This window comes from Gobio gobio (genome assembly GCF_949357685.1).
Source record: "Gobio gobio genome assembly, chromosome: 10".
Lineage (NCBI taxonomy): Eukaryota > Metazoa > Chordata > Actinopteri > Cypriniformes > Gobionidae > Gobio > Gobio gobio.
The window spans coordinates 8,147,515-8,164,421 of record NC_137116.1 but is presented as its reverse complement, the minus strand read 5'-3'; the positions used below and the strand labels follow the sequence as shown (position 1 = coordinate 8,164,421).

General features: G+C 38.5%; 1 protein-coding gene across 1 annotated transcript in view; it reads right to left on the bottom strand.

The window, feature by feature from the left end:
• The window catches only part of cfap74 (cilia and flagella associated protein 74), a gene marked incomplete at both ends in the record, with an annotated part of 80,539 nt that overhangs the window by 51,227 nt on the left and 12,405 nt on the right, over positions 1–16,907 (bottom strand). Inside the window, 12 exons of the mRNA XM_079827412.1 lie at positions 1,867–1,988; positions 2,087–2,209; positions 3,888–4,003; positions 4,482–4,584; positions 6,086–6,244; positions 6,351–6,440; positions 9,452–9,518; positions 12,894–13,012; positions 13,719–13,877; positions 14,261–14,461; positions 14,714–14,885; positions 15,503–15,660. Of these exons, the coding sequence (XP_079683538.1) occupies positions 1,867–1,988; positions 2,087–2,209; positions 3,888–4,003; positions 4,482–4,584; positions 6,086–6,244; positions 6,351–6,440; positions 9,452–9,518; positions 12,894–13,012; positions 13,719–13,877; positions 14,261–14,461; positions 14,714–14,885; positions 15,503–15,660 (1,589 nt within the window). The remainder of the gene's footprint in view (positions 1–1,866; positions 1,989–2,086; positions 2,210–3,887; positions 4,004–4,481; positions 4,585–6,085; positions 6,245–6,350; positions 6,441–9,451; positions 9,519–12,893; positions 13,013–13,718; positions 13,878–14,260; positions 14,462–14,713; positions 14,886–15,502; positions 15,661–16,907) is intronic.

Genomic DNA, 16,907 nt, shown 5'->3' with positions numbered 1-16,907 from the left:
CGCGTCGGTGTGAACACTCATATTGGCGCCCATTGTTTAGTCCCGAGGCGTTAAACGTCGGCGATAAACGCGTGCAAAAATCGTCCCGGTGTGAACAGGCCTTTAGTGAATCACACCAGTGTAGAGTAAAATATAGGCTGGCTCATTCGATATATAAGGCGTTGATAAACAGCATTGCCTGAGAATCTTTCAACTGAAGTAGAGCAAAGCTCGAGAAAGACTCTGAGTTACACAGTAACGTACAACGTACTCTATGAATTTGGTAATACATTTATGTTGGTTCTGTTATGTTTACCCTAAGGGGGGTGCTCTCCCTGCTTTTATCCATGCTAGGTATTAGAGTATTGGCCAGAACAGAACCATACCGCCAATCCAAACTGTATGCTAATTGTGAATCATCTTTGACGGTAGTGGTCCAAACAGAAACTCTGGCTTTTTATCACTTATCCTGCTTGAATTGACGATAAATATTACTGACATCCGCAGTAACAATTACTTTACTGGCATTATGTCCTGCAAATTAATGTCATCCTACTGATAGGCAGCACAACAGGTCAAGGTTTTATCTGTCAGTCTGTGACGCCCTGGTGGTTGGGAATACCTATAGAATACGGCTACTCTGTGACTCCACCTCCCACTGGAGGACCATACTAATACTGTGTTTGACCCCCTTTCGCCTTCAGAACTGCCTTAATTCTACGTGGCATTGATTCAACAAGGTGCTGAAAGCATTCTTTAGAAATGTTGGCCCATATTGATAGGATAGCATTTTGCAGTTGATGGAGATTTGTGGGATGCACATCCAGGGCACGAAGATCCCTTTCCACCACATCCCAAAGATGCTCTATTGGGTTGAGATCTGGTGACTGTGGAGGCCATTTTAGTACAGTGAACTCATTGTCATGTTCAAGAAACCAATTAGAAATGATTCGAGCTTTGTGACATGGTGCATTATCCTGCTGGAAGTAGCCATCAGAGGATGGGTACATGGTGGTCATAAAGGGATGGACATGGTCATAAACAATGCTCAGGTAGGCCGTGGCATTTAAACGATGCCCAATTGGCACTAAGGGGCCTAAAGTGTGCCAAGAAAACATCCCCCACACCATTACACCACCACCACCAGCCTGCACAGTGGTAACAAGGCATGATGGATCCATGTTCTCATTCTCTTTACACCAAATTCTGACTCTACCATCTGAATGTCTCAACAGAAATTGAGACTCATCAGACCAGACAACATTTTTCCGGTCTTCAACTGTCCAATTTTGGTGAGCTCGGGCAAATTGTAGCCTCTTTTTCCTATTTGTAGTGGCGATGAGTGGTAGCTGGTGGCGTCTTCTGCTGTTGTAGCCCATCCGCCTCAAGGTTGTGCGTGTTGTGGCTTTACAAATTCTTTGCCGCATACCTTGATTGTAACGAGTGGTTATTTCAGTCAAAGTTGCTCTTCTATCAGCTTGAATCAGTCGGCCCATTCTCCTCTGACCTCTAGCATCAACAAGGCATTTTCGCCCACAGGACTGCCGCATACTGGATGTTTTCCCCTTTTCACACCATTCTTTGTAAACCCTAGAAATGGTTGTGCGTGAAAATCCCAGTAACTGAGCAGATTGTGAAATACTCAAAATTGCTTCAATCACCTTTCTTTCCCATTCTGACATTCAGTTTGGAGTTCAGGAGATTGTCTTGACCAGGACCACACCCCTAAATGCATTGAAGCAACTGCAATGTGATTGGTTGATTAGATAATTGCATTAGTTAAATTAGAGAAATTGAACAGGTGTTCCTAATAATCCTTTAGGTGAGTTATAATTCAATGACAAATGTGGATCTTGTCTTGATAAAAATCTAACTGGTGCAATTCACCTGCTTTGAACTTCGATGCTGTCCTGATAAAGGCGATCATACATGCAGATTTTCAGGTCAATATTTGGCTTGGTCACCCACACAGGTGCGCTCTCTGCCACGCCACAAACGGAAACCACAATCTATGCATTCAGAAACAAGGAGAAAAGTTAAGTTTATTTCAAGCACATATGAAGTATGTAAATATAAAACATTGTTCATAATTATGGGAAAACTCTACCGGTTCACAACTAGGTTGAGAAAACATGATTTGGAAATCCAGTTTTGCCTCTCCCGGAATGGTTGGTGTGAAGATGATGGGTATTTTGACGCTCATAAATGGGCCGACTTCACCTTCATAAGCCTGCAAAGAGAAGACCTGTGTCACTTTTCCATTTAATGTTCACACCAATGTGAGATCCACTATGAATGAATTGATAGTGGTGTTTCCCAAACACCAATGTCCACCACAGAGATGATTTAGAATGGTAACAATGGAGACCTACAGGATGCCTATTTGCAACATGGATAAACATTTGTCCGCTCACAAAGTAAGGATTTTTTCTTCAGTGAGTAACATAAGATTTCGATCAAGTTTCCAACAGCACTGCAGTGCAATATGAGAGCATTTGGTGACACTAACACATTGAAGACTTCAACATGTATATAATAAGATACATGTTATATTTAGAGGCATATATTACTATAAATACAACATTTGCTGTTCATTGACCCTTTGAACCACACAACTCATACGACACCGAACCCAGAACAGAGGAAACATATACAGAGATAATACAGAGATAACTAAGGCCCTGTCCACACAGAGACGCTTTTAGCTGTATATGTAACAATTTTGTATCATATCAGCATTTAGTCCAGACGGATCCGGCGTTTTAAGATCCTGAAACCAGTATGTGGATACCGGAGGGGATAAATCTGAAACTGACACCCTTGTGTTGTTTTCGTGTGTACAGCCAATCCGTATATTCTGTGAAACGGTGATGTCATCACACCATGTCCTGTGTAACCCCCCCTGTTCGAACTGCCCGCTCCAAGCAGGACTTGAACCCGGGTCCACCGGCATGAGAGTCAGACGTTCTAACAAGGAGGCTAAAGGCTGCAACCTCTAGCGTCAGTCGCTAGAGCGTCTCTTGAAATCAGAGGAGTGAGGTTTACTCACACAGCGAATACTAGCTAGCCTCCGTTACACTCACCCCCCTAAACCTCACTCCCATCCGGGTCACGGCACCAATGTAACCCCTCCTGTTCGAACCGCCCACTCCAAGCAGGACTCGAACCCGGGTCCGCCGGCATGAGTGTCACAAGGAGGCTAAAGGCTGCAACCTCTAGTGTCAGTCGCTAGAGTGTCTCTTGAGATCAGAGGAGTGAGGTTTACTCGCACAGCAACTACTAGGTGGTGTAGGCTTAAAGATAAAACACAATCTGGTAAGTAGCAAATTTATTTATTGTTATTTTATTGTGAGATTTTCCCTCACTTCCACAAGAGCCACAACTCTTCTTCTTCATTTCTGTGGGAGAATTACAGCGCCACATACTGGCCTGGCATGTAAACTACATCGTTTTGAGTCGGTTTCAGTGGTTTCGTGTGTACGCAGATATTTCTTGAGACGAGAGAAAAAAAGGATTGGATAGGGAAAGCTCTGGCTTTGTGTGGATGTGGCCTAAATGATACAGATATAACCAAGTGAACAACAGGTGAACATAATCAGTGACTAAGGGAACTAAGTAGCAAACAGAACTAATAAAACTAAACCAAAACACAATGAAACTAAACAGACTGAGTTTGTTACACTAGCAAAGCTGTTTGCGTTTGATTCTTCATTGAGTTAATAATGAAGTTCTTGTAATTGGATCCTTACATTAACTTCCCTCTCTACTGGACCTGAACGTTACATTAAGTCACTTTGGATAAATGTGTCAGCAAAATAAATAAATTCAAACTTTGAGAACCAGACTCGATTTTTGCCTTTCTTGATTTGTTTTCTTAAATGTGTGTAAGCAGGTCAGTGTGTTCATACCTCCTCGATGCTAAACTCAGTAGGCTCCTGGGTGCTCTGCTCCACTTTAGCATCCACTGATCCTGGATCAGCCGTCAAAACCTCATCAGGACTGTGACTGCTTACAGGAGACACACCTGACATCACAGGCAAGGACAATTTACTCATAGAAAAGATGTACAAAATGTATACGTGTATGTTACATAAACACATACATACACACAATTATGTCCAATTAAGACACATTCTGTTCCTTTTTATAGAAACAAGTCAGTTGTCAAAGATAAGAAGCATGAAAAAGTGGTATATCTTTACTTTTCATTAGACTAAACTATTTCTATCAGTGCTTTTCAAATGTAATAAAATATACGTATATTTTATATTCGCCATTTCTATTGACTTGCCCAGTTTTCGCAATGCATTCTGGAATTGTCTTCTCTGTCAAAACGGTGTCTTAGAAGTGTTCAAAGAGCCTAAGTAAGATTCCAGGTCCTAGTCATGTCAACACTGAGGTCATGTTGCATAGTTAATGATTTTACATGTTTGCAACTAATATTACAACTTTTAAATGTATTATTGAAAAATCACTGTACCACAGGAGAAAAGCATTGTTACCTGGTCCGAGGTCAATGTGAGTGTTCTCTATGCCTGATGGGATTTCTGCTGTGTTCTCTGCGTTCAGACTGGCCATCTCTAAACTACCGCTTTGACCAGAATCCTGGGCAGAGAGAATGACCGAAATCTTGACAGAAATCTCTTTGCACAACTGTTAATCAGTGTTAAGTACCAGTGTTTCTCTGTTTATCTAAGACTTTCATCAATGAAACTGAATAACACACAAGTTACACTGTTATCCGATGATATGACATTACAAGAAAGTATTTTTTTGTCTAAAGCCCAACTCACACGGCACCGACAGACAACAGACACTTGGTCGGGTTTTGTCGGATCAGTGTGTTACTCCTGTCGGCCATTGGCGTAAATTAATTGGCTCTATCACCCTCAGTTGATTGTGTCATCCCTGTTACCTGTGTCTTGTTTATTAGTCTCAAAATTTGTCTCCGATCCGGTGTTTTAGGAGCCTGAAACCGGTATTTTTTGAAACAGGGTCCCAGAGTGGATAAATCTGAGACCGACACCCTTGCATTTTCATGTGTACACTCAAAAAAAAAAAAGGTTCTATATGGCACAAAAAATGGTTATTGGCTCGTAATCATAGGGGAACCTTTTTTAATGCTATTTAGCACCAATTTTGGTACTTCAGTGGTTCTTCCCAGTTCTAATAGTTAATGCCAAGCATACGCATTGTTTGACCCTATTTAGCTGGGCATCAGTCCCTCTATATTTCATCTCAACACCCCCAAAATTTCTCCTTATGTTTGCTAAAAAAGCCATCTCATGCATATCACTGATTACAGTTTGTTACATGAAGGCATGGGCCGCTGTCTCTTGTGATTCATCTCTTGTTCAATGAAAACAACTAAATTGCAATCAGATAAGCCACAGTTACAGATGCTAGTTTTTAGATTAACTCACATTATGCATCATGGGGAAACATTAGATTAAGGGCCAGATTTATTAACAGCTTGCGCTAGCACAAAACCTCTTTTGGTGTTAAAACTACTGTCTGGATTTACTAAAGACACGCAAGTGATAAATTACCAATGAGAAGGCGTGGACAGGGTTATTTTTGTGGCTGATCGTATTGCATATGCATTTGTAGAGGTTTCCCTTTCAGACGCAAACTTTATGGGAAGAGAGTATTTAAATGAATCAAGTTTGATTTTCTTAGGTTTGTCAATTTACTGGTGTTTGCCCCATTATTTAATGCCCCCCCAAAAAGTATGTCTTAAACCAGACGCTAATTTGCGCTGCTCTTGGTAGATTGCATTGGTCATTATGAAAATTATCTGGTTGTGTCTGTTCTTTAAATTGCGCGTCGTCAGTAGAAATTTCACTGAAATTTCCACTTCCATCTTTTAATTTGCCCCGTTTAGTAAATCTGGCCCTTAGGCTGAAATCAAGCTGAAAGCGTACTGCCACATTATTCCACCTCCTGTATCATATTTTTGGGGTATAAAGTTGGCAACCCTACCTGAACATATTTTTTGTGAGATTCACCCTTTTAGAAGAGTTAGCAACCAGAATAACTAGATCCCAAATAACAGGACTATCTCCCTCACTCAGTTTGACAACATGAGGTTGTCAGTGTTATTCACCAGTGTGCTCGTGAAGGTTTGCTGAAGCGGTCCGGTGGAGACGGGTGTCAGCGTGTAACGAGTGCCTAGAGCCCCTCTGTTGGTCAAGGTGATTACTCGTGAAACTGTCTGTCCGACCACATGAGTGCCAAAGTCCACAAGACAGTGATCAACAACCATCTGGAAAAAATGGTAAATAATGAGATTTTTAAGAAAATACATTAACAACCCACCATGACCTCAAAAATGCATAACTGTTTTTAATCACGTGAAACGTGTCATTTACCTCACACTTTTTCTTGGAGCACTTGATGGCCACAGAAAACGCGCCAGTAGCCGACTGGAAGTGAATCACACCATCCAAATCCACATCGAGCTACAACAAATATAGAAGATTTATTATTGTGGAGCATTGTGGAGCAATTTTATTATATATACAAAAGATTTAAACAAAAACCATTGGGTTTCACTTTATTTTGATACATTCTGTTCACTATAGGTAACGTCTTTAACTCTCATTAGAATAAGTTGACATGTAGTAGCACAGTTACTTATAATCAGTAGAATGTCTGTTGGAAGACCGTCACAATAAAGTGTTAGCAGATATTAAGCATATAGTCTACTAATACTCTAATGACTGCTAGTTGACACATAGGTGCAAAGTTACTTATAGTCAACTGCATGTTCAAAAGGGACCATACAAATAAAGTGTCTTACTAAACATTGTAGAACTTGAGCAAAATGAACGGCAAATGTCTGTTAGTATTAACAATTGATATTGTATTAGTATTAACAATTGATTTGCTACCAGCTAAATTTTTTATTTTTGATATCATGAATGTGATTGTTACTAGTAATAGATATCTGAAATTACTCTCCTAATTATTGATATCAGAAATAAATGTACAGATATCAAGAATTAACATTTCAACTAGTGAAAATTGAGATGTTGATATCAAGAATTTATATTTTTACTAGTAACTAGGGGTGTCAAAAGATTAATCGCGATTAATCTCATCCAAAATAAAAGTTTGTGTTTACATAATATATGTGTGTGTGCTGTGTATAATTATTATTTATATATAAAAACACACACAAGCATGTATATATTTAAGAAAAATGTATTATATTTATATATAAAATATTTATATTTATATATAATATAAATTATATAAATGTATATACAGTATATACATGCAAATATTTCTTAAATATATACATGAATGTGTTTGTATTTATATATACATATTAATTATACAGAGTACACACAAATATATTATGTAAACACATAACTTTTATTTTGTATGTGATTAATCGCGATTAATCTTTTGACAGCCCTACTAGTAACAAAACATTTTTTATTTAAAAAATACGATTTTTACTAGTAAGAATTTTGATTTCTTGTGAAATTGGAGTTTCAACTAGTAAGAAATGAATTACTGATATTAACAATTGAATTTGAATGGCAGCCTATGGTGATGTTTAACTAGTGAAATACAATTACAGATATCAAAAATGTATATAGTTGATATATTTATTATATACATTGATATAGTTTTTTAGACAGGGTAAACCCAGTCTGCCGGCGATATGATTTCTCAGGCTGGAAACCTGTACATTTTTCTATCCGTCTTCTGTTACAATTTTGCAGGGACCAATCACAAACCGGCTTATCCACCTAGCGCACTATTGGCGGGTTTAACACAATGACGGATAGAGAAGCGATGGATCATTGGTCTGATTGCTTAAAAGATTGAGCTTGGTCTGGTGATAGCCAGACAAAAAATTTTCGCTAGTGGAAATTGAATTGTTGATATCAAGAATTCATATACTGGGAATGAATAAAAGTCAAAACGGCTTGTCATAATTTCGGTAACACTTTGGAATAATGGTCATTAGTTAACATTAGTTAACTACATTAGTTAACATTAACTAATAATGTACTGCACTTATAAAGCGTTTATTAATCTTTGTTAATGTTAATTTCAACATTTACTAATGCATTATTAAAATCTTGTTAACATTAGTTAATGCACTGTGAACTAACATGAACAAACCATGAACAGCTAGATTTATATTAACTAACGTTAAAAAAAGATGAACAAATACAGTAACAAATGTACTGCTCATGGTTAGTTCATGTTAGTTAATACATTAACTAATGTTAACTAATGACCATTATTCTAAAGTGTTACCATAATTTCTTGGTTTACGAGATGTAAAAATTTGTCCTGAGAATGAAAATGACAATGATTTTTATGTAAGTGTCAAAAGAAAAGTGTGTTTGGTTCATCACCGGCGGCTCTTAAATTAGCACTTGTCTTGTCTAGATCTCATTTATGCCAATTTATGCACATCATTTCTATCATAAGAAAGTCTTCTAAAGGGCCACTCACACTGACAATGATTAAACCACTGAAAGCCAATAATGTTCAGCGGGAGTTGGGGATTTCTGGTGACTGTAGGCTATGTAATGTGGGTGTTTCCATGCCACTCAGCATAGTTTTACTTATGCAAATTAGCAGTGACACATGAGTAGGATTCATTATGAAGGGACTGATCAGCGCCCTAATTGAATTTCCCTAAAATAGTCCTAAAGCTGCTCAGTGTTAAGCATTAACACACTATAGACAGATTTTCTGAAATTACGTGTATTGTGAAAAGTGCAATACACTTGTTCGTATATGCATTCACCTTTACTATTTCTCTCAAAAATGATGATCGTGTTGGTAAGTATTCTGTGTATCCTTCTATTATTTTTTACAACACCGGCAAAAATCGTTTACACTCATCTTCTTCTTCTACTTCTTCCAGCGTGCGTGCAGTTTAGTTCTGTTGACAACTATGCGTCGCTCAACATACGTCACTAAAGCTTGGTTCACTTTAAATTTCTGACCAATCACACAATAGTTCTCAGACACCCACAAGAAAAAAGTTCTGCTCAGATGCCACAAATCCCAAACCAGGGCTGCGAGAACAAAATGATGTCATTCAGCCCTGGGAGCGAAAACTTTTTTCTCTGTTCTTGCGGAGTGTGTAATGGCCTTTACTCCGTTGCTCTGATTGGTTGTAGGTCTATCCAACTGAGTGCAGAGGCATTTTCGCCCCATAATCACAGCCCAATGGAGCAGTATCAGACTCATATTCCGACTAGAGTATGACGACGTCAGGCTAAAAGCAACTTCCAATGAGAAGTAAAATCAGCGGAGCTCACGTGATCCATCCCATGTTACTGTGAGTAATTGCCCTGTTCTCTATGATTTATCTCTACCCAGATGCAGGGATATAATAATTTCTCCGCCAAAGCATCTCATGAGACCTACAGAGTGAAGCAAAGATATATTTTCCTGTGACAAACACCAGATGTGGAGTGCGGAAAAACCTTACCAAAGGTCTAAATATAGCCTCCAGTTCACAAGCCATGCCTGCAGACATGGGCCCTGGTGGCTCGAAACTGCAAGAAAACAGGTCACACACTTATTAAATTAGTAAATAACAGCAAACAGCTTGATAGGCGACTGTTTAATATATTCCTAGTTTGTTCGTTTAAAGACACAGTACATTAGAATTGTACACATTATTGTTGTTGCACATGCATCATCGTCTGTATTACTTTTCCCTCTTAAAAAGAGATTTATACATCATAACAAGCATACATGTTGCACTAGAAATCACAATTAGTTATTCACAGTTGTTGTAACTGATTTTAATTGATTTGCAGAGTCATACATTTTAATTTTACGAGTCAGATGGACAATTAAACATTTACCTGAACCTTAGATTAAAGTGTATTAAAAATTCACATTTTAATTTTACTGTATGATAGACAATTAAGAATCAAATCACTGAGCATCTGAAATGAGTGAGGTTTCTCAAGTAAAGTGCAGATCTAATGTGTAAGCAACGGCTCCACCATAACAAGAACAAAAAAAATTCAGCAAGACATTTAAGATTATTAAATGACATTTACAAATAATTGAAATGGAATATAAACATTTTAGTTTAGGGTGCAATTTTACTATTAACTAGTTGCTTATTATCATGCATATTACTAGGATATTGGCTGTTTATTAGTACTTATAAAGCACATATAATGCCTTATTCTGCATGACCATATTCTACATCCCTTAATCCTATCCAATACCTAAACTTAAAGGATCACTACACTTTTTTTGAAAATAGGCCAATTTTCCAACTTTCCAACCGTTTTTGAATCCATTCAGCCGATCTCCGGGTCTGGCGGTAGCACTTTTAGCATAGCTTAGCATAGATCATTGAATCTGATTAGACCGTTAGCATCTCGCTCAAAAATGACCAAAGAGTTTCGATATTTTTCCTATTTAAAACTTGACTCTTCTGTAGTTACATTGTGTACTAAGACAGACTGAAAATTAAAAGTTGTGATTTTCTAGACAGATATGGCTAGGAACTATACTCTCATTCCTGCGTAATAATCAAGGAACTTTGCTGCCGTACCATGGGTGCAGCGGCGCAATGATATTATGCAGTGCCTGAAACTTTCGTAAACATAACCAACGTGACAACCTGCTTGCACAGGTTAATATTGTAAAGCTGTAGTAAAACATTGATGCTTGGGTTTTAAATCTTTAAGTAAACGACAAAAATGCCAACAAACGAACAACTTTTCGCTTTGCAATCTCGCTAGTTTCCAGCGATTTCTCTCTGATTTTTTTTCTGATCAAACTTCCATTTGTTGGTGAAATTATGGGTTTGTGGGTTAGGGTTAGTGGAAACCGACAGTGGAACTGCGGCTAGTCATATTTGGGAATAATTTGGCCAAAAATTAAAAATCTGTCATCTTTTATTCACTCTCATGTCATTCAAAACCTGTATGTGTTTCTTTTTTCTGTGGAACACAAAATAAATTATTTTGAAGAACACTGGAGTCCAAACAACTGGGGCCCTATCATACACCCGGCGCAATGCGACGCCAGGCGCAATGCAAGTGTTTTCTGCTAGTTTCAGCCCGACACAGTTCTCAATTTCACAGACAGCTCCATGTTGTTTAAATAGCAAATGCACTGGCGCCATCTGTTCACCCATGGGTATGCTGGTCTGAAAACCAGGTGTGTTCAGGCGCATTGTTGGCGGGTTACTATTTTGAGGAACTGAAAACGACTGCGCCATTGACCAACACAAACCTGGTCTAAAGTCAATATCGCAGTATTTTTTGCGTTATTTAAAGGGCGTGTTAATATGCACCTATAGGTGGTGCACAACGTGCGTACACTCTGCTTATTACACACCAGAGATGTATAGTAACGAAGTAGAACTACTTCACTACTGTACTTAAGTACTAAAAGGCAGTATCTGTACTTTACTAGAGTATTAATTTTTTCTCCTACTTCCACTTTTACTTCAGTACATATTTTCGATGAGTTTAATACTTTTACTCCGATATTTTTGTATGTGCAGCATCGTTACTCGTTACAAATATAAAAATGTTATGAATCATTCCATTCCAAGCCCACATTACCGTGCATGAGAGAGAGCGCGCGCGAGAGTGCGAGAGAGAGACAGAGCGCGCGAGAGAGAGAGAGAGAGCGCGAGAGAGAGCCCCGCGAGCGCGCATTCACTGTCTTTAAAACAACACGAGCGTCTTGCGCTCAAAATGCTCTCTATTTGTTTACATAGTTAATGTGCACTGTGAAGTAACATATACAAACAATGAACAGCTGTATTTTTATTAACTAAGATTAACAAAGATTAATAAATACAGTAACAAATGTATTGATCATGGTTAGTTCATGTTAGTTATTAGTCTAATACATTAACTAATGTAATGTTAACAAATCAAACCATATTGTAAAGTGTTACAAACAAATCATTTACCCAGAACACCTCTTGAAATGAGAATATAAGTGTGCTTACCCCATTTTTTTTTTTAGTAAGAGTGGTTATAGTAAGATTTAATCTTAATGAACTACAGTATTTTCAGGTTATTTATATGACAATATGTAGAAAAATTAACTAACAACATTGTGATTGTCCTTTAGGTTAATCATTTGAAATAATAAAAACAATATGATGTTCAAACTTTTGACTACTTTCTTTAATAACTACATAACGCAATACTTGTACTTTTACTTTCAGTACTTGAGTAGTACATTTTAAAATAAACTACTTGCAATACTTAAGTACAAAAAATGTTGAATACTTTAGTACTTCTACTTAAGTGTGGTGCTTAAAGAGCACTTCAACTTCTACTCAAGTCACTTTTTTGATAAGGAACTTGTACTTTTACTCAAGTATGTGTCTTTAGTACTTTATACATCTCTGTTACACACACAGGGATGCGCAGCAGCACACACACATTTTTGAATATTAAAGATAAAAGGATTCCTCTCTGGAGAAGCGTTCGGTCTTTCCGCTCGCATGTAAATAGTGAATCCACCATGGTGCAACTGGCTTTTAAAGGGAATGGAAGATGAGACTCTGATTGGTTTATTGCACGTTACGCCCAAAACACACCTATGACTCATTAAGAGACTAGGTTCTACACTTTTGGACCATGCGTCTGGTGCACCAACCGTCATTTTGGTGGATTCAAGTGGATTCGGACACGCCCTAAGTGCACCTACGCCATGCGCACAGATTGTTAAAATAGAGCCCTTAGAGTCCAAACAACACAAGACATTTTCTGTTCCACAGAATAAAGCCATACAGGTTAGGAAATAATGATAGAAACAGAGAGAGTCAGCAAAGGATGTCAGATGTGCCAAACTGCTCCCCTTCAATAAAATGAGACTCATAAGCTAACCCCTGAATGTAAGATGTTTATGTGATATGTGCTAAAAGAGCAGCCTACCTCACTGACACATGATCTTTCAGATTCTGTGACACTCCCAACAGCTTACAGTAATTAGTCATGTATGTGACATTTGTGAGTGTGACTTTCTTCTTGTAGACCTTCCCAACATCGCAATCCTGCAAATACAGTTCAGATGCAATTTATTCATTTTTATAGTTCTTCTGATGTAAATATATTAAATGTGATATAATGTATCAAAGTTTTGTACTTTAGAGGAGTGGATTTAAATGCACTGAGGTCTCAGATGATGCCTGTATCTTAGTTTAGTGAGTTGATGGTGTGCACAGCCTAGGTAGGCTGCTATATAATAAAGATCTTAATACTTTAAGTACAGAGCAAATGTTTTGCGTTCCCTGTGAAACTTTGCATTTGCCTGCAAAACTTTTGAGCTCTGTGAGTGAACACAAAGTTTCTCTGGAAATGCAAAAGTTTTGCAAACGAACGCAAAAGTTGAAAAAAATAATCTCATATTTTTTCCACCACAATATCCCTTTAGGGGCTCCATACTTTAAACGACTGAATTGAGAGCAAATGCCCTATGCAAACTGCAAACTGCATATTTAATATACAATATGATAAATATTTCCCATAGGATTTTAGTCCACCTTAAATGGAAATTCTCTGCCGCCCTCATTGCAATGCATTATGATACTGTATGATATATCAATAAAGAATATGCAAAGAATTATTTTAACAGGTATCATGACTTTGGTTCCTATAATTTGACAAATTCCGTTCATTGAGAGAGGACCTTTAATTCCCGAGAGTCATGTCTAGGTCGGCAGCACACTAAGTTTTGATGAAAAAGTCTGCATTCGGTACCTTAAACAGAATAATCTCTGGTTTGCTGATGAATGGTGGTCCTTTTGATTCTCGTCCCTTTATAGACTTTTTTGCTGCTTTTGAAAGTAAACCTTTGTTAATGTCCGTCTTCATGGTGGTGTAAGATGTTTCAAGATGAATGTTTTCATCTGATGTGACCTAGGGGTACAGATATGACAAAAAACAATGATTTTGTAGTTGCAAATGAAAGAATAATATTTATTTTATTATAGTGTAATAAAAGCAGCATTGAGGGAAGAGTAATATAAAAATGACTGATTACTGTGCATAGTAAAACTCGGGGCCAGTTGCATAATCATAGCCACTATGCTAAGTACATCAAAGACTCAAGCAATGGAAAAACAATGGAAAAGCAGTGCAATGGAAGGTGCTCTGTGTGAATAGCCTCTTAAAGGGTTAGTTCACCCAAAAATGAAAATTAGGTCATCCTAGGTGTATATGACATAAAATCAGAGTTATATTAAAAAATGTCCTGGCTCTTCCAAGCACATGCTTATGTATTCATGTATTGAAATTGTTACCATATCATCTTTGTGTCTGTGTTCCCAAAGGCCAGTGAACTCGGGCTGGGCCAGGCTCATCTCTCTTTTATCTTTATCCTCCATTTCTACACACTCTCCAAACTTCAGCTCTGCAGATTCTGGAGAGGAACTGACATCACTGTTGCTGTCACTGTAGGACCTGACGCAAGGTGCTCTGGGATTTGACATTAAATGCTTTTCCTGAATTAAACACAAGTGATTGTTAGTTAACCAGTTGCTTCCATCAACCTCTTTTGATTTGGGGTCAGTTGTATATTTAGTTATACAAAATACGGCTCTATGACTGTCGCACAGGATGATTCCATGTTATGCACACGCAATGTGATCTCGACTTATTTCTCTTTGTGTTGTGCGCAGAACATACAATCATTTCATTCATTGTTCTAATGATAAACATATATGGTGAGCGTCACGCTAAGCAATCGCTGGTACCTCTCTCCTGGTGTGTGCAGATGGAGGCAGTATGTTCTGCAAGAGTTTCTCGTCACGTTTTTTCTCATGGCTCAGTACAGGAGATTTTCTACGCCTCTCCTTCATGTTTCTTTCCGAGAGCAATTTAGCCACAATCTCCATTTGCGCCAATCTCCGTGTATCTTCAAATTCCCTTCAATGAAAAAAGATATGAAAAATTAGACTAGAATTCTAGATGCACCCTAGCGGCAGCAAATATAATTTGCAGCCAGGGCGTCTAGCAACTCTCCGTTGGCTTGTGAGCTGGAAAAACCAAACTCTGGTCAGGCCAATCACATCGTGTATAGAGTCGGTGGGCGGGCTTAACATAATGACGGGAGAGTTGCGGTGGTTCCGCGGGCTACTTGAAAACAAAGAAGCTGGCGAACAGCGGTCTTTCGAATCGGCTTTGGCCGCGACTCAGGAAGACTTGGAGTTAAGCTTTTCTTTGAGAAAAGAACAAAGAACAGCACTGAAATCATTCTTTAAAAAAGGAAGATGTGTTCGGAGTTTTGCCGACCGGAAACGGCGAAAGTTTAATCTATCATCTAGCTCTGCTTCACCTTCTTCGTTGCTCTGGTTGGTTGTAGCGCTATCCTATTGCGTGCAGAGGGAATTTGAAAGACAACCATTTATCCCGGCCTGCCAATGGCGTGTTCCCAGACCCAACATCTTGAAGTGGGTCTGGCTTGTCAGGCTAATGAAAAATATAAAATATCTGTCCTCAAACCTTTTGAGCATTCACATCAAATGTTTATGGGAAATTCTCACGCATGTTTCTTGTTGACGCGCTCCTGCAGTCTCAGTCGTTGGATGTGTTCAATGCTGTTCAATCCTTTGGCCTCCAGTGCCTCTTTCATCTGTTGCTCTTGCTCTCTCTGTTTCTGTTCATAGGCTTTCTGTCGTTGTTTTCTAGCATACATAGTTTCCTAAGTACATGGAGAGAAGATCTATCAATCATGGATCTATGCAGACACAAATATTCACCCAGCAAAGTTCTTCAGGTCACTTGTCCAGTGCTGCTGCGGATACATATATCATTAAAACGTTTGCCCTGTCTGAGACATACAATTTATCACCATCAATATTCTTTTGCCTCTATTCTGTACATATTTACACTTACCTGAATCAGTTTGATCCATCAACATTATTTCACTACAGTAATATTTACATCTTATTCTCCTTTCATAAAAGAAAATATTCTGGAGAACAACACAAGCAGCTGAAACATCATTTATATATTTTTTTTGTTCTTCAGAAGAAAGAAATCATTTGAATTGTCAATGATATGAGGCTAAGTAAATTCATTTAAAAGAGACCTATCAGGCAAAATTCACTTTTACATGGTGTTTGAGCATATATGTGTGTGTGTCGGCAGTGTGTGTACACAACCACTCTATAATGGTACAAGTCCACTCTTCTTTTTTTTAATCCCCATAAATCAAAAGCACTGTCTCAGAATAAGCTGTTTGTAGTTTATAGCAGTGATGTCACATTGCACAGGCCCCTCCCATGCTTGCTGACAGACTCCGCCCAATTAGCATAGACCCCGCCCTCAGAGAGCTCTACACAGTCCGCCATGTTTATCTCCTCACCAGAGCATTCAAGTCAGAAATGTATTCTTTTTAAAGGGGTCATGAACTGGCTTTTTAAAAAAATGTATACTGTTGTTGACTGAGGTTCAAAAACGTAATGAATAAGTAATAGCAGGGCTCTAGACTGCGACTAAATGGTCGCATTTTGCGACCTTTTTTCCTGCTGGTGCGACTGAATTTGATTGGAGGTCGCACTGGTGTGACAACCACGGTGCCCAACTGATAAGAGCTGCCATTTCGGTTACATATGAGAGACATCGGACGGCAAACTAAACGAAAGCGGAACGGAACCGCACTACACGTTTGAGCTGTGCTGCGCGGACCGTTTATCACCTCAGAGCAATAATAGACATTGCAGCGCGATGCTCATACATGGGCCAATCTCGATCACGCAACACCGTTACTAAACAGTGCTGGAGATCCAGTGAGAAAGCGCTTGAATTGACCTCAGTATTAATAACATTGCTACTGTGAGACCTAGTGGGAAGCGTTTGGTGCAGAATTCTCTGTTATAAAGGAGAAACATTTTGAAACATTCAGGGGTTTCAGTCCACAAATCATAAACATTCACCATGGATTTA